Here is an 18,798-nt window from a genome sequence, read left to right as displayed (position 1 = left end):
AATTTCGTGTACGAATGTCCACCACAAACCCTGAAGGCGCTCTGTGGAGGACTCGAGACCTATGCATTACGCCAAAGTGGAACCACTGAAAAATGCCTGAATCTGAGAGCAACGTCAACAGGTTTTCACACGTGACAATTCAGATTCAGCCATAATAACGGCTAACACTTAAACTATTCAAAATAGCTAATAATTAAATACTGCTTACAGTTTACCAGGTGTCGTTCTAGCATATGCACACACACACATATATATGCAATTATAGTAGTTATTTCATTGGATAATTGTGAGGAGTTTATGAGGATATACGTGTACATATACTCATCATAGTCTATAGCGTATTTCTTGTCCTGTATGTCCCTTTTGGTGGTGAGAATATATATATATATATATATATATTCTCATATAATCTTCACAATTACTCAATGAAGTAAATACTATAATTATTTTCATTTTGTAGCTAAGAAAACCAAGTCATAGAGAGCTTAAGAAGCTCGCACAAGGTCCTACAGCTAGAAAGTAATGATGCTGGGATGAGAACTCAGGCAGCCTGGTTCCAGAGTCTATGCCTGTAACCAGTTCACTATACTGCTTTCAACTAGTTTCTTCCAAGAGTAAATAATTTACTCCAGTGTCAGCTAAGAAACAAATGAGACTCTAGAAGCTCCTTGCTCTCATTTTGACTAACTCAATCTTCCTTCTATTTTCCTAACTTCAAATTTAGCGTTATGTACATATACTAAAGATGACGAATCTCCTTATATTTAAAAGGATACACATGTCAAAATCATGAATACACCACAGTGGTGGCTCTATCTTTTGCAAAGGTTTTCTTTGTAAGGAAACCTTCAGGTTCCCGTAATATGAAGAGACCATTTCCCAGTATGGTGACGGCTAGTCTCCTACACTGATGGTGGCACTGGTGGGACTGATGACAGATCCACCTGCAAAGATGAGTCTCTAGCAAATAAGCTGAAGAGCCAATAGGTTCCACCACCCCTTCTCACAAGACCATTCTCTCTTCACTGCCAGCCTGGAAGCATCTGGGTGTGGTTTTATTTGGGTAACTTAAGGGTGTTCCTTACTGTATTCTCATGGTAAGCACAGGAAGAGACCTGGTCTTCTTGGAGCTTCTTTACAGGAATCACAATCACAGCCACTAAAGGGACACATAGGACAAGGAATCTCACACCTCCCTAGACTATGATTAGATCTGGTTGGCAAGACAGGTGTTTTCTGCCTCTAGAACTTACGTGAGTATGATGAGAGACTATGATCTTCCCCAACAGAAAAGAAAAATTGGGGAGTGATTTGTTTCTTCCCTGTTAAGGCATTCGATTACCCTTTCTTTCTTTCTATGTACAACCAGTTATCCAAAAGCAAGTAGCCAACCACATCTTCCTAGTCTTGCCTAGTCTATGTTGTGCTTGGCTCTCCCAGAAGATCATATTTCCAAGATTCATAGTTGAAATTCCTAGACGTTAGGACGCTCGCTATAATGATGAGCATCCTTCCAGTCTTCCTAAAGCTGGAGTGGGCAACAGAAATACATGTGAGAGCAGTGACTCTCTATGAGGAAGGTTCCTGGGGAAAGTATTGGAATCTTGGGGAATGAGATATAGTTTGAAAAGGCATGTTCAAACTTATCATTGCTTTTTTTTGGGGGGAGGGTCATGAAATACAATTTAATATGAAATTTATAATAATGTTAAACAAACGCATGAGATTCTTATATTTATCAAAAAGGGGACATAGTTTTCAAAAAATTGCTTTAGAGTGAATAAGAAATGAAAAACAAAGGTTTTATGCCCAAAGCTACTCAGAATATAAGAAAGAAATTTTAAAGGGAAAATCACATCTTTGGTTATTTTATTAGATCCAAAGAGCATGAAAAAGTTTCAATTAGAAAGTCGTAGGCAAAGGTAGCGTGAACTAACAATTCAGTCTGAATTGTATTCCCCGCCGTAATTGTCACACAGATGATGGATATCATTTCAGTGGTCTTTGGCACAGAGCTGTGAGCTACTGAGCATTGACCTGATCATTCAGGCGCTGTCAAACTCTCTCCTCGCAGGTTTCTGTATTTCAAAGACTCTAACCTGCCCACATGCTTTCTCCAGGCCAAACGACATTATGGGTGAACATTTCACTTACGTGAGCTTTTGAAGTCTTTCTTTTTCAGTCTCCTCCTCATCATGGTTCCCCGTGGGCTAGTGGAGTAGAGGCTTCGAGGTAAGGTCCCCATGTTCAGGGAACTCAGGCTGTATGCACTCATGGAGGTAGGAGAGAAGGATGAAGACACCATTGCTGCTGTAAGAGAGTGGAGACTTGGCACAGAGCATTCTCAGGTGCGGTGTGAGCCTGCCGCACTTGCCAACCAGTCATAATCCAGAGAGACACACGTGACACACAGCAATGGCTGGTAAGTACCCCAACCAGACAGAGACCAGGTCTCAGAGGCCACAGAGACAGTGCTTTAGAAACTGAGTTACTAGAGCCTACAAATGCCTGAGGAGCAGCATAACCCTCAGCACAATGGGACCCAGAGAGAGGCTCTATGAATTTTGCTTTAGACAAAACAAAATCCAAACATTAAAACAGGTTTCCCCATAAACAACACCATGATGCATCAGATACATAATCTCATTTTCATAAATATCTTCTGACATGAATTTCACAAGTGATTCTGCATATGCAAAGAACTGAGAACACTGTACTCTGTATAATATTCTGAATTGTTATTTCCTGACCATGTATAAGGCACTCTGAACATTTGCATCCTTTCCTAACGACAAATGCTTTCTGATGGAAAAGAGAAAGACTTAGGAGACGTGAGAAATGATAAGTTGCTACTGCGAAAAAAGCACACAACATCCATGAAGCCAAAGATGGTCTGAATTAGATGAGGAGGAAGTGAGAGGAAGAGAATTCAAATAAAAGAGGAGGAGGAGAAAGGCGGGAACGTTACGAGGGCTGCTTGGAGGAGGCGTTCTCGGGAGCGTCAGGGTGGGCACTCCGCCGTGGTCGGGGTGGCACGTGTTATAGTGATGGTGGGCATGAAGGTGGCAGTGCTTGCTGGCCCAGGAATCCCACGCAAGTTGCCTGTCGCTCCTCTGAATTTTCACTGCCCATAGGAAGTGATGATGAGAAATAAGGGAAAACAAACAAACAAACAAAGAACCAAAAAAGAGGCAAAAGTGACTGAATTGCACAAATAAAAAATGTGAGAAAAAAATGAAAGCTGCTTGCAAAAAAAAAAAAAAAGAAAAGAAATCTACTGGCTTTGCCCTTTGCTCAGTGGTCAGCAAAACAGATGATTAACATCAGGGATGGAAACTTCGTCTTCCCAAGAATAATGCATGTCTTTCCCCAGCCCATTTTTCCTCGTTTTAAGATGACTGTTGAATCAATTTCTAATCTCCCCCGTGCTTCACAGCAGAAATTAAAAACATTTTTTTTAACTTAAAAGTCAACTCCATAAAGATCTATGGCACATGATTAGTAATTAAAGATTTACAAATCTTGGCCAGTTGGTAGCACTTGTTTTGAGAAAAAGAAAAGCACAAACAATAAATCATATCGGCTCATCATTCAAGTGGTTTACCAGTCACACATCACAATTTACTGCTCTGACACTTTAATTACACTAGGATCCATCACTTGGACTTGATTTTTCTCAACAATAAACCACTCTAATCATCTATCAATATCAGAATCTTATCTGTACCCTAATAAGAAGAAGATAAAAGTCTCAATATATTTTATGATTTTTTTGTATTCTTGAAAAAATGTATTTACATTTGAAAAAAATAGTTAATTCTTAAAATATTTCACATGTTCTTATGTTTCCTTAAGATGCCATAAAATTTTAATAAAGTTTATTTCAAAACTTTGGCATCTTCTTGATTAAAAAAAAAGTATATCATGTTTCCATTCTAATTTCAATATTATTTTGATTTGATTTTCTACCCAGTGTTCTGCAGGACGAGCAACATTATGCTTGTTACGACATCTGATGTGAAATTTTTCATTTAACAGTCTTAAAGAGTTAAACATAACATATGAACTTATACCTCCTTTTACTGTCATGATGCTAATGTTAGATGCCTGGCGTGTGAATTACTGAACAGTATTTATTCACATAGGGGGTCAAATCCTCAGTATTAAAGGAGGCTCATTTAGATAAGGGCTGAAGTTTTAGCATCCGTGACATCAGCCTCATTGGCCACATGGCGGCCCTTCTGGAATGAGACAGCACATGGGACAGGAGCACCAGCTTGGCCAGATCCTGTGAGCTGAGCTGACCGGGTTCTGTTCTTGCTCCAGGCCTTCCTCTCTATGTGGCCTTGGCAGTTTCTCGGCCTCTCTGAGCCTCAGTTTCCTCGTATGTCAAACGGAGATCATGAAAGCAGCTACCCCACAGGACGACTGTGAGAAGGCTGCACACAGGTCCTCAGCAGGGTACTGGTACAAGACTAAAAAGAACTGAGTGATCATTAATAGTATTGATTCTGCCTACTTTCTATCTCCTCGCAAAAAAATAAAGTATCTTTTAAAGGAAAGAGATGTATCTCTTGCGCAACAAATTTCACACGTTGGACACTTGCGTTTAGAGAATTATCTCAGAAATCTGCAGAATACTTTCACAGCTATCAAGATTTTGTGGCCCTGATCCATCCGGCCCTTCCTTCTGCCCAGCTGCTGTTTCTGGTGGGGTTCCAGCTCCCTCACCACTATTCGAGTTTCAAGCCACGATCTCCTTCACCTGGACCACCACCACACCTGCAGACGTGGCTCCCCGATTCGTCTCCTACATACCTACCTTCCACACGCACAACACAGTTAGGGTGCTCTTGTAAACACATAAGTTAGATTATGGCACTCCCATTTGAGCTACTTCAACGGGCTACAGCTACAAAGAGAATCACAAGTGAGCCCTACTTATCTGTCCAGCTTCATCCCTTATCACTCTCCCCATCGTTGACTGTTTCAGCCACACTAGTCTTATCTCTGTTCTTAGAACAAGCTAGGCTCCTTCCTGCCTCAGGGCATTTGCACTTGCTATTATTTCTGCCTCTAGTTTTCTTCTCCCAGTTGTTTGCATGGTTGGCTCCTTCTCATCATTCGGGTCACCTCCTCAGAGACGCTGTAATCTCTGTGGCTGAAGTAGCTGCCCTCCCCCACACTATCCTGTTACTATTTACATTCTTCCTACCACTTATTACTGTCCGAAATGGCTTTGTTTATTTAATATATTCTTAATGTTTGTCTCTATACTAGAATTTCATGAGAATAGGATCTACTTTGCTGTCTTGCTTACTAGATATATCATAGCAACTAGAACAGTGCCTAGTACATAATGACTGAGGCATGAATGAGTGAATAAATGAATGCATGAACCAATAGGAATATTAGCCAGTGTCCATGTGCACACTGCAGCAGCCTTTTCCTTGTGATAAAGAGTGTTGCAAAAGAAGTCCCTAACGGATCCTTTCACCACCCTCATTTTACTCTGCGGTGTACAAGAAGACTTTTTAGCAAGACGCAGTCATTGATGGGTCTGGATAATCTACATGCACAGCCACTCTATTATATTCTTTACAAAGTACTGTCCGTGTTTCAGATGAAGTATAGTAAGTGGACTTCAGAATTCTACACTCACTTTTGGATCCAGTTCTTTACGGAGTGCTTTGAAAATTTTGGGGCAACTTTTAGGACTGTCAAACTCAATACATCAATAAAGAAGATATTATTGGCCACTTGGGTGCCCAGCACTGTGCCAATTATTGCATGCAGGTGAAATGTAGGTCATCACCTTTACCTTGACTTTGAACTGTCATAGGGGACTAATTCTTCATACATATGAAATAATTAAGAGACAAAAATGATATAAGATAATGCACGAAATTGCATGCCATGGATAATGAATACAAAAGGTGTTCAACAAATAATGTAAGACAGAGAAGACAGCTACTGCCTATTTGGTATGTACACTCAAAATCTATTCTGTTTAATGGTAGTGTAGTTGACACTCATATATTAGGCAAGTATTTCAGGATTTAAAAATAAGATGTCATATTTTTGGCACACCCACTCTGCAAAGAACATTCATAATACATTCTCCCATTTAATGGTCTGGATAATAACAGCCAACTTTTACTGAGTACTTGCTACATACCAGACACTGTGCTGAGTGCTTTTTCATGGACTAGCTCAGATAATGCTTACCACATACCTATGACGTAGGTACTATTATAACGCCCATTTTACAGATGAAGAAACTGAAGTATAGAAAAGTTGGATAACTTGCTTAAGGTCTCAAGTGGTGGACCCACAACTGAAGCTCTGGAAGTCTGACTCTAGAGTCCCTGCCCTGACTCTTCCTATGGGAGTTCCTAAGCCCTTCGTTACAGATAAATATGCAGCAAGTTAAAATATAATGCTTTTCCCATCATCCCATGGTGACATCACTGCCGAAGTGATGAAGTCTTAAGAGGTATCTGACGTGGACGGTACTTCTGTTTGTTCTCCTCTCTCATTGGACCCTCCTGCCCTGTCCAGGATGTCTAGGGGTGCAGGCAGCAGCTACTCCTGTGGTCGCTCCTGGAGCTCACAAATGGAAGTCCTCCTGGTCTGAATGTATCGAACCTTGTGATTCTGCTCACATTTTCTTTTCCAAAGCCTCAATTTCCTTCAATTACAAGATTATACTTCTCAAAGACCAATTTCTAACCTCACTGAAAACTCATTCTTGTTGGCTTTTTAATGTTGCTATTTACCAGCAAAAAGCACAGTTAATGCCTTATTCCTAGTTGATATGCCCATTTCTGTCTTTCTCTGAAAACACTGTGGTGAATGCTTTCTTGCTAAGCAAAATTTGGGAAATGGTGTATCTCCATCCACCCATGAGATGAGACACATGCTGTTCAGGCGTCAGAGATCTTGGAAAAACAACCAGAATTTTCTTGTGGAAAAAGTGTAAACTATGTAAGACAGCTCCACTAGACACAAACAGAAGTTTGAGAATTACAAACACCATAAATTTCTTTTTGTATTTGTTTCCCTTTTTAGAGTGTGATTTAATTATGTCCAGGAGCAAATATTTATTTCCTCTTGGACATGCAAGTCTGACGTTAATGTAAAATGCAGGGATATGTCTGTATGCTAGATAACGAAGAACGTGAACAATTTCCAGCAAAAGTGGGTGACAGTGTCAGAAGTGGAAGCTAGAATTACTTAAGTTACCAGCCTCTCACTCTCTGAAAAATCACAAATGACATCAGGTTTTCCACAAGGAAGAAAAAAAAAATTTGTTCTTGGTCTCCATACATTTTAGTATATAAATTCACATTCTCAAATTGTCTTGGCAGGTAAAATATTTAATATTTCATGCGTTGGAAACTATTTGAACTATTTATGATTTGTATATAGGGCAAATAAAAGGGGGAAAATGAGGTTGTTAAAGACAATGACATTTTTAAAGGGTCTGTTACACATTTCTGATTCACCGATCCCAGAATTTACTAAGCAAAATCTCAGGCTGAAAAGGCACTACACACACTGTGCATGCTTCTACCTACTGCGCTCCAGAGCCAGTGACGACTGCAGATTAATGTAGAAGAAATTCACAGGTTTAGAAGTCTCCCCTCAGCCAGCACGTGGGGGAGGCCCTGGGAACGGTGCATGCCCATGAACTGCTCCCTCCTGGAGCTCCTTATCGTTTCTATTCCAGTGAGGCAGAATTTCTTTTCATAACCTGCCCAGGCTGCAGCATTGCTCTACTCCAATGTGTGAAATTAAAATCTGATAAAGGTAATGCTGTACCAGAGATTTTCATTAGCTCCAAGGCTGTCTAAGCTCCATTTAATTAAAAAAGGGTGCATACAGCTGACTCCCTCGGTATGAGAATTATCTGTCTCTCTTTTTTTCCAAACTGTGGAAAAATGCAGTGTGTTTTAGAAGGTGGGAGACACGCAATACAAATGACCTCCTCATCAGCAAAATCTCGATTCCAGAGAACATTGTTCTCTCTCTCTAAAGGTACAGAAGGTTCTTCTCCTCTAGGGCCCCTGACAGCACTGCTGAGGCTTCAGGAATTGATTTCGAGGGATAAAGGAGGAGGGTGTGCGGGGCTTAAGGAAAAGGAGGGAGGAGGGGCTGGAACAAAGACCCCCTTGAGAGTGTTTCTTCATTTGATTTTGGGCTCAAAGTCCTTTTTCTTGCACCAAGTTTTGTTTCAAGACGCCTAGGTTGGTATATAAGCACGTACTCAGCAACCACGCCTGTGAACTCCGAGACGGTGGGAACGTAGATCCCCTCAGCTGACGCTTGCTGTTGAATAACTGTGATCAAATACCCTGACTCTCTCAGGAAAGATATTTGGGCAGAAAAGTTGTTCTCCACCCAAAGAAAAAACTACCCTGGCAAACAGACAAAACATAAAGAAAGTCAACCCTTCCTACAACTGGGTTTTTTCCCCCCCAAATATTTGAAGGGCCTGCTATTAATACATACTTTGTAACTATCTAAAAAAAAGTAAAGTTTCACTCTTTGCCTTCATTGTCCTTCAAGTACAGTGGAAATTCTACTTGAATAACAGGAAGTCAAATTATTTCCCTTCTTTCCACACTCAATTTGCACCAAAGGCTCTTTTTTTTTTTTTTTTTTTTAATATCAAATAGTACTAGTCTGAAAATTCTCTGAAACATTCTTAATGTTTCTTTCCTCCTCTTTTCTTTAGGGGTTTCAAGTAAATTACCTAAGGCTTAGAAAAAGGGATTTGGAAGATGAAGAGTAAACAAAGATAACTTGTTGTTTTGAAGAGAAATGATAATGGCAGAATTAAGCTCGGCATCTTTCTGCTTTCTGACTCTGCCGGAGGAAGCCATAACCACAAAGGAAGAGAAAGAGACTTATCCAGACAGATGCTCTCACCGTGGTCAGGGCCCTTCAGGGCCAGGCGGGTCTGATGATGTGGAAGAATCTCCAGCTTGACCTGGTCGGTGGTGTTTGCCAGGAACTGGGTTGCTTCTGCTAGTGTGCAGTACTCCATGCTGGTCCCGTCAATGGACAGGATCTGATCTCCCACGTGCAGGGCCCCGCACCTGCGGGAGGAGAAAGACTCAGTACCATAAGGCCTTCCTCTTTGGAGTGTGGCTTTCATGTCCTTCAAAGGTAAAATTTCATACAGTTTACATTTTCTTAAAACAAGGCAATGTTTGAGTGTTACAGCAAACACCATCTGTCAAATGTTAAGCACCTTGGGTATGAATGTAAACCTTGTAAAAAATACAGAAAAATTCAAGGAAATGTTTTTCTCATGTCCTTCTTAAAAAAAAAGTTATTTGTGGGTAGTGGTGCCAAAAGTTGAGGGGAAGTGAGCAGGAGGGGAGGGAAGAACAGGAAAATGTTTCCCCTTGACTTTTTTCTGTGATTTTCCCTCCTAGGTTTTCATATTCATAAATAGGAGTTGGTAAATATGCAGAATGGTGAGATGGGGCTCACAGGGTCATTTACAACTATTTTATGTGTGAATGGGAATAACTTGGGGGGAGATCAGCTAACACTTTCTCAGATTCCTCCACACAAGCTCCCAGATCACCAGTTCTTTATTGTTGTGTTTTGTTATTCTGGAGTTAAACACTGATTAGTACAAAAGCTCTCAATGATGATGGAAATTATGCACGAGTCAGAGGAGTAATCAAATGAGGCCTGCGTGGTGAGAGAAGGGGAAAGCTGCGGGTGGGGAGGGGCTAGCTGCTACGTCTTGCTAAACTCAAAAAACTGGCTACTGGATGAGTTGAGAAAAGCAAACACAGCAGTCAGCATCCCAACGTACCAGTCAAGCGGACAGCTCCTTAAACTGGCTCCCCTCTGTGGCACGGGAAAAACAGAAGGGGAAGATTAAAGCAGCCTGCGGCATTGGGTGCTGAAGAACACCCTGGGTCAACGGCCATCACTGTGGAAGGGCTGAGTGCAGGGCAGGACCACACTGGAGCTGCAGACTGACCACCACAGGAAGGCCGCAGGTCACTGCATCAGGGTCAGGGTTGGGCCGGGGCATGTGGAGAAGAGGGCTGGGAACATGCAGACTGGGCATCCAAGGATGTCTAAAAATTGCCACAGTGAGAGCAGTCTGACTCTCAGGACAAAAGCATCTCAAGCCATCCCCTTCCACCTAAAAACACAATCCACGTGGACGCACCTGGAGGGCTTCAGCTACAGGAGAGGGGAGTTTCTTACCAGGAGCTGTAAAATAATTTATTAGGTGGTAGGGTGGTCTTTTTTTCCCCTTCTTACATTGTAAGTCTAAAATATTAGTTAGGAAAAAGAATTCAGGAAAAAGGGCTTTTGTTTTTATTGTGTCATAGGAATGAATGATGTTTTCAAGGACTCTTGAAGATTGTGAAACCCTAAGATTAACATTCTATGACAGTATGGGACCTTTCTTTAAAGACTGTACAATTTAAAAAATTATGTTTTACTTATTTAAGAAAAAAGTAATAAGATTTTATGGCGGCAGGATTTAATTGTTAACAATTCAGGAAAACCCATGAATTTTCTGCATGGACCATAAAGATCTGCTTAGCCACCTGACACCAGGAACAGGCTGTTACCCTAGGACACAGTAGGAAAACTTGCTCAGCTGCTTGACTTTTTTTTCCCATTTCTAAAGGCCACACCAAACCTCTGGATGAGGCGACATTACATCATGGGGTGGCTGATAAGGCAGGTGAATGTGTAAGCTCTAGAGGAGCAAACTTGTTTCCCTACATGAAACTTGTATAAACTGACAGGATAGCTGTTTTTTATTGTGTGTTTATGTGTGTGTATGCATGCGTATATGTGTATGTGTTAAGTGTGTGTGTGTGTGTATATATTTTTTTTTTTAACACACATGCAGTTTTGAAAAGCAAGCACTTTCCACAGCACTCACCTGTCTGCGATACTGGCAGATTTGATTTTGTCTATGACGATGACCTGTTTGTTACAGCACATCGAGGTAGTGAGGGCAACGCCAAGGCTGGCACCAGGAGTTTTGGCAACTTCAACTAGTAGTGGCCCAGATGCTGTAGCCACGGAATCTATGGAAGAACAAATTTCAGAAAACAAAATAAAACAAATAAGCAAATCGACACATGAAAAAGACGGAGGATGTTCAGTCTGATCTTGCTCTGTTAATTTTATCACTGAAGCTTAGACTTCCTCCACATAACATCCCCACAGCCAGTGGTAACTTCTTGGGGCATCTCTTAGGACAGCTGTTCTAGCCTGCTTGTATTATGTAACACGTGCACAGGTTTATCTCTTCAATTAAATTTTAAGCTTCACATCAGTTGGGATACTGTCTTGTATATCTTTATGGCCTCTACATCACTTGGCATAGTGCCTGGCATATATTAGATCTCTAAATAAATATTTAAAAAATTAACTAATGAATTCAGTAAACATCTCAGCACCTACTATGGATGGATGGTTGGAAGAAAGGAAGGAAGGGAGGGAGGGAGGAAGGAAGGAAGGGAAGAAAGAAAGAAAAGAGAGAAAGAAGGAGAGAGGGAGGATGGATGGATGGATGATGTCTGTAATTAGCCAAATAGTAGGAATTCGTACGCTAAGTTGAATTTGTAAATCCTTTGGGTCATTCCCTATTCTGGACCTGATTTAGGGTCACCTCTCCATCAGGAGTGACTTGGAACAGTCTTCCTTCCTTCAACTCCTACTCACCCTTGGGGACTCACTGTAAACATCAACTCCTTGGGAAGCCTCTCTGACTCATGATTTGGGGAGAGGCCTTTCTCTTGTGCTCCCACAGCCTCCCATATTCCTGCTGTTGCAGCACAGACCTCACTGTTTCATACTGGCCAGTGTGGGTTACATGCCTCTGTCCTTTGCCAGACTGCAAGCTTGCTGTGAAGGAAGAGACCACATCCTGTCAATCACAGCATCCTCCATGCCTGGCATAATGATTGGCACATAGGAGGTGTGCAATAAATAGTTGTTGAACGAATGCATGAACAAATGAGAAAACTCATGACACTGCTGAGAGCTCAGAAGAGCCAGGGGTCATCCAGGACAGAGCCCTGAACATGGGGTTAAAACACCTGCAATTAACTCTTCTTTACACAATATTTTGGTCATGGTACCTTAGACAAGTTAGTAAAACTTTCTAAGTCTGCTTGCTTACCTATAAAATGGTACCTTTTCCTCAGTGTTTATTACAATGAAATCAATGCATAGTTAAAGCATTTTGTAATTTACAAAGTGCTATACATGCAGAATATTATTATTATTATTGATATATTATGACCTCAAGCCTTTGAGTCACCTCATTTTTCAAGACTGTATATTGCTCTGTAATATTTTTTCTGGTTTCCTACTGCTCTGGTGTTTGAGACTTCAACAACACAACCCTGTCTTTCTGCAAGTACAGCTTCATCACCAAGGACCTCTCAGATGTAGCGAACTAGGAAATCTGTATTCCTATTCTGACACTCAGGCAGTATGCACTGACTCACGAAGCCACAAGTTCCATGGGAGAGAGCCATCTTCAGTTCGAGATGAAACAAGGTATTTCTTAAATAAGGCAAAGATGAGAATATTCACACCAACAACATTCATATTCCAGTGTGAAGGATTCTTGTATGTACTATGTTTCTGAAGTGATTGGTGATACTGAAATAATTTAGTCCTAAAAAATGTTAAGAGACCGTTAGGGCCTGTGACTCTTTCTGTCAGTTCCAGGCCAGAGTCTCATTAACAATAGCTGGGAGGAGCCAAGGGTCTTAGTCTACTCAGAGGACAGTTTGGTTCGGGGGTGTTATGGCTACAATTTCCCCGTGAACCTACCTCTACGGTGGCTGCTGCTCTCTGGTCTTGCTCACCTCGCTGTGTTAATTCCCCTGACCTAGGGCCTTGCCAACATCCTGGCTTCTCTTCCTTCTTCCTTCTCACCTGCTCTGTTTCTCTCCAGGGCTTCCCTTGGTCATGGGGCTGCCCAGAGTGCGGACTCACTCTCACCTTGGAGTTTATCAGGATTGCTCCCCTGGCTACAGGCAACAGTGACTCGCACCTCGTCTGCCTCAGCTGGGACCCCCCGGAAAGAACGCTGGCCAGTCCCTGCAGCCCCTGTTTCAGTTGTCCCTCGATCACTAGGGCAGCCGATTCTGCCCCCCTCTCAGCTCTGAGTCAAGGTTCTGCTGCTAAGCTGAGTGCACATAACCTGATGCCTCCGGCTGTGCCCGCAGAAGCCCCCTGTCCTCCTCCTTCTTGAGCATGCTCCCCAGCAACGCCCTTCCCTGCTCAGGTCGAACCTCACACGAGCTCTGGCCCGGCGAGGCCTCCTCCCACGTGACCTCTGTAGAACTTTAGAAGGACTAATCACTTCCCACAGACTCGTTGGACTTTGCTAGGTTTGTGAGGCGATAGTCACATATACTCATCCTCATGATTTTCTCATGTCTAAAGAGAAATTTATTTGGCTTCACAGATGAAAGTAATAAAGTTTCTCTGTTACGTATAACTTAATCTCTGACAAATGACAGAAACTGAGAGTCGTTCCCTGGTATCCCATCTTCCCTTCTTTCTTCAGTAATAGGCTTTCTCAATTTTGGCTGAGCAAAGGACTGCCCAGCTAAGGACAACATTTCCCAGCCTCCTTTGCAGTGAGGTGCAGCCATGTGACTAAGTCTCAGCCAATAGGAAGCAAGCTGAGGTGCAACGTGACTGGTTCTGGATGTGCTCTTAAAAAGAAGGCTGTGCCCTCCTCTACCTCATTCCTCCTCCTTCTTCTTTTTTTTTTTTTTGTGAGGAAGATCGGCCCTGAGCTAACATCTGCCAATCCACCTCTTTTTTTTTGCTGAGGAAGACTGGCCCTGGGCTAACATCCGTGCCCATCTTCCTCTACTTTATATGGGATGCTGCCACAGCATGGCTTGACAAGTGGTGACCCTGGGCTGCCATGGCGGAGCACGCACACTTAAGTGCTTGCACCACCAGGCTGGCCCCTCATTCCTGCTTCTTGCTGTTGCAATTGTGGGCCCAGACTGGTGAGCCCTTTCAACCATGCAGACAATGGCATGGAGCCACAAGATAGAGGAAGCCTTGGTTCTTGAAATCATAGCTCTAGAGAATGCTTAATCTCTCAAAAAATAAACTTCTATCATATTTAAGATAGTATTATTAGTTTGGGTCTTTGTTACCAGCTGAATCTATACCCTGATAGGTCTTTTCACTTGTCTGTCCCTCCAATGTATCTTTCTTGAACTGTTATTCTAGGAAGCAATTATTTACAACTAGTATTTGCAGATGTAAATTTTATAAAACCACAACCAAGTACTACCCAGTACACATGCTAGGTATTCACTTTTCTTAAAGGTAGTACCTCATGATCAAAAATCAGAGTTTTTTTTTTTTTTTTGTGAGGAAGATCAGCCCTGAGCTAACATCCATGCTAATCCTCCTCTTTTTGCTGAGGAAGACCGCCTCTGAGCTAACATCTATTGCCAATCCTCCTTCTTTTTTTTCCCCAAAGCCCCAGTAGATAGTTGTATGTCATAGCTGCACATCCTTCTAGTTGCTGTATGTGGGACGCGGCCTCAGCATGGCCGGAGAAGCGGTGCGTCGGTGCGCGCCCGGGATCCGAACCCGGGCCACCAGCAGTGGAGTGCGCGCACTTAACCGCTAAGTCACGGGGCTGGCCCAAAAATCAGAGTTTTTAAAGAGCTTATCAGCATATGTGGAAGTTGTTTAAATATAAACTTTCACATTACTATCCTTTTTTCCTGGCCTATATATTTCTCAAAGTATTAAAAACTATATTCTTTTATGGTTCTAATATTCCAGTTACAGTGAAAAATGAATATTAAATTTTTTCTTGTAGAAATAAATGATAGGAGCAGGGACATCAAGAAGCACAGAGAAAGCGTACCTGATCTTCTGCCACCCTTAATTTAGAGGTGGAGTGTGTCCCCACAGCTGCTCTGGGATACCTCTGTGAGTGGAAACTAGAACAGTCTCTGTTTAAGTAGCACTTTCCCCATCAAGGCTTTGAAGGAACAAGTACAATCTTTCCATTTGGGGGAGGCTAATGTGCAATTAATGAGTTTCTTTGGAAATTTTAAGTAGAAAGTTTCAAACCGCTGAGAAGAGAAAATTAAAGTCCTGGGAAGGGAAGAGGCAGTGTGATGCTGAGCTGGGCTCAAGGCTGGAGGCCTGAGGGTGGTTCTAGTTCTGCCACCAACTTGCCATGTGACCCAAGCCACCATCTTCCTTAGACCTCATTTTCTTCTTTGTAAAATTAGGGGACTCAATAAACGCTCTCGAGCCCTGACAGTCTATGAATGTATAGAGAAAGAGCAATGTCAGGTAAGTAAGAGTCTAGAGGGAACGAGAAAATTAGGGAAGGTTAATGAGCCTTTTGTGCAAAAATACACAGTAGCTGAATCTAAATTACAATATCCTAATGAGTAGAAGGGGTGAACTGCTAGACATGAAAGTGATTCTAGACAACTGATGTTTATCAAGATGGGACGAAAAACACCAGACTCAAATAGTTCAATGACAGCAATAACATCCTGTCAAGACTGAGATTGAAGGATGATCTACCTTCCTACACTCATCACATAATACGAAGCTTTCACATTAAGGAGCTTCCAGGGCACACCTTTAACTTTCTAACAAGATCCTGTCATGATGAGGTCCTAACTTAGGCAGAAAAAAAATGGCAAGGAAAGAAAGGTGCTTATTTCATGTAAAGATGATCAGAGACTGCTGACAACAGTTTACCGAATATGAGCTCAGTCCTCTCTTCTCTCTGCTCAGTGGCCCACAGTTTCATTTACCATGATGGCTCTTCAGTCTATGAGTCCAGCACACATCCTCCCCCTGAGCTCCCACTGCCACCTTGAACAATTCTGGGATGGCTCATGAGTACCTCAAACACAACATGTCCACACCTGAAGAGTGAGCCCACCCTCCTCCACTGGTTCTTCTCCTTCTCCTCCTCCCAGTGAATGGCTCACGTTACACTCCAGCATGCGAACCAGAAACCCAGGAGTCATCCCCAATCCCATCTTCTCCCTTAGCCTCACAAATTCCTCTTGATTCTTATTCCTCAGTAGCTCTCAATTTCACCCTTTCTTTCCTTCTCCACCACTATGGTTTCAGTCTAAGTTACTGCCATCTGATAGCCCCTCATCCTGTCCTGGCCTCCACCTTCCCCAATCCAGACTGATTTTTTAAAAGTGCACGTCTCATCATGTTAACTTGATGCTTAAACCTTCCAGTCGCTGTTCTTGTCACAGGGTAAAATTTCTTAACATAGTCCACAAGGACCTACCTGGTCTGGCTCCTGCTGACCTCACCAGGTTCATTCTCCACCCTTCTGCCCCTGTCCTCTCTGATCCAGTCCCCCACGCCTCTTTCAATTCTTCAAAAATGCCGTGTGCATACCTGCCTCTGGTCCCTTATATATACTGTTCTGTCTACCTGGGATGCTCCAATTCTCCCTCGGACCCTCCTTCACCTACGTCTTCAGCACTGCTTGGCTCAGATGTCCCTTCCCCAGCGACTCCTGCCCTGCCCTGCAAACCACGTCCACCTGCCTGCTACGTGCTTAATAGAACCCCATGCCTTCCTTCACAGCACTTCTAATAAACGTAATTCAACAATTAGCTGTTTAATTAGCTGTTTAATTAATTGTTATTTGATTTAAAATGTAAGCTCCGTGCAGCAGGGATTGTGTATGTCCTGCTCATGACTGTGACTCTCCACAGCGTCTCCACAGCGTCCATGTACACAGTAGGTGCTCAATGGTATTTGTTGACAGAATGAGTGAAAGAATGAATACCTATTATTTTATTCAAGGTGCTATACTAACCATACTGATGATGCAGAAATTTAAGTCACGTTTTTTTGCTTGAAATAGTTCCTAGTGTGGTTGGGATCACGTGAACCCCATGCTTCAACCCTTTCAATGGCTGTCCCTGTAACAGGGTGTGTGTGCATACACCGATGATGCTGATGATGAGGGCTACGGCTCTTTTGTCTAAATTCTAAGGCTGCGTAAGGAACTCCATCCAATGCCTCATAATATGAGACTGAGAAGTGTTTGAGTTTATCTGATAGTGAAAGAATTAGGAAACAATCCACTGGCGGAAAGGTAACCCACCTTCTTCCAGAGGGAACTTGAACTCCCTGGTCATTCCCTGTTGTAAGCGGGTATCATTGCAGTTGGAAATGATCAAGCAAATAAGCCACCTTCAGGATTTTGAGCTCTTAAAAGAGACTGGCATCACTCAGGGATTGCACAAAGGTCCTGCGCCTTAAAACCATGAAGAGACGTGAGTGCTCTGGAGGCCTGGGAGAGGACGTGGTCTGGTCCTAGGAGAATCTGCCAGACTGGCTTGTCCACAGAGGACTCCGAGCAAATCATGTTGACTGACAGCTGAACAGAACCATGGAGTAGAATACAATTATTTAAGTCAAGGTCCCAGCCAGAAACAGATGATACTCAAATTAGGATAATTTGATGAGAGTTTAGCAAAGGAACTTTTTAGAAAGGTGTGGGCAGGTTATCGGGAAAACACAAGAGATAATGCAAAACTTGGGTCAGAAGCAACAGGCACCATGCTCCACTAAGCCTGAAGAGGCAAAGGATAGAGCTGTTAGTGAAACTGGGATTCAGAAAGGACTGTGGGGAGGGCTACCTGACAGGAGCTGGGACCTTCAGTTAAAGATGCAGCCAGCCCTAGCGAATCCATAGGGAGAAGCCATGGAATAACACCCTACATTGGTGTCCTCCCTCCCTTTGGTCTCCTGCCATGGTTCCCTATTAGCTAAACCCCACTGGAGCCAGAGGGGATGAGAGCCCATAATGCAGGCCGTACAGGTCATGGCATAGAGGAGCACGGAGACGGGTGGTGAGTGGGGAGGTAAAAAGGAGGATATCTTTATTTGTATATATCTCCACTCCAATTCTTTCAACAAAAGGCTGGAGATTCCTTGCTTTAAACAAAATATGTAATATAAGGAAACAATCAGGAAGAAAAAGAGCCTGCAAATGCCTCACTTGCAAGGGTTGATAGAGATGCTTTGACTAAATTGCAAAAATGCCTCTGAATTATAGGTAATTACATAGAGACAGAAAGTGGATTAGTAGTTGCCAGGGGTTGGGGGCAGAGAGGAACAGGGAGTGACTGCTTGAGTTTCAGAACTAGACAGAGGTGACGGTTGCACAACACTGTGAATGTACCAAATGCTACTGAATTGTACGCTTTAAAGTGGTTAGCTGTATGTTATGAGAACTTTGCTTCAATTAAAAAAAAACATGATTCTGAACTTCGTGGAAACCAGGACGATAAAAGAAACATGGTCAACTATGCAGTTCTCACTGCTACAAGGGAGGAAGTCCACTAGTCCCTATGGTGGAAATAAAGATTCTTCCAGCAGGAGCTCTGAAAGATGTCTCTCTCAAGAGGCTTTATATAGAGATGGTGCTAACTGATACAGTGGGTAACGTCCTCAACTCATTTTTATAATAGGACACAGAGGTGGTTTCCAACGGCTGTTCCTGATCAAGGTTGAGGCATAAGGTTAAAAAGCAAATCAATGACGGTGTCCCTATAATGGGACAAGCTAATGTGGTGGTCAACTTAATCTAACGACAGATCCTAGTAGACAGACTGGATGTCTCTCTGGGGTTCTTTCATAGATAGCAATCTTTTCCCTCACTTAGGTTTCCAACAGAAGCTGGATATTAGATAATTTAAGAAAGTCCTGTGATGAGACCGTGGTGTGCTG

General features: G+C 42.6%; 1 protein-coding gene across 9 annotated transcripts in view; it reads right to left on the bottom strand.

The window, feature by feature from the left end:
• The window catches only part of GRIP1 (glutamate receptor interacting protein 1), a 623,621-nt gene that overhangs the window by 81,853 nt on the left and 522,970 nt on the right, over window positions 1–18,798 (bottom strand). For 6 of the 9 annotated variants that reach the window (XM_087442057.1, XM_087442058.1, XM_087442061.1 and 3 more), the window contains 4 exons: window positions 10,937–11,084; window positions 8,935–9,104; window positions 2,969–3,124; window positions 2,155–2,310 (listed from right to left, as the gene is read on the bottom strand). In XM_087442057.1, coding sequence (XP_087298183.1) covers window positions 2,155–2,310; window positions 2,969–3,124; window positions 8,935–9,104; window positions 10,937–11,084 — 630 coding nt within the window. The remainder of the gene's footprint in view (window positions 1–2,154; window positions 2,311–2,968; window positions 3,125–8,934; window positions 9,105–10,936; window positions 11,085–18,798) is intronic. The other 3 variants (XM_087442056.1, XM_087442059.1, XM_087442060.1) reach the window with 3 other exon arrangements.

The sequence above is a fragment of the Ceratotherium simum genome, chromosome 17 (genome assembly GCF_057802395.1).
Source record: "Ceratotherium simum simum isolate JZ-2026a chromosome 17, ASM5780239v1, whole genome shotgun sequence".
NCBI classification, from domain to species: Eukaryota; Metazoa; Chordata; class Mammalia; order Perissodactyla; family Rhinocerotidae; genus Ceratotherium; species Ceratotherium simum.
This window is presented reverse-complemented; position numbering and strand designations above follow the sequence as displayed.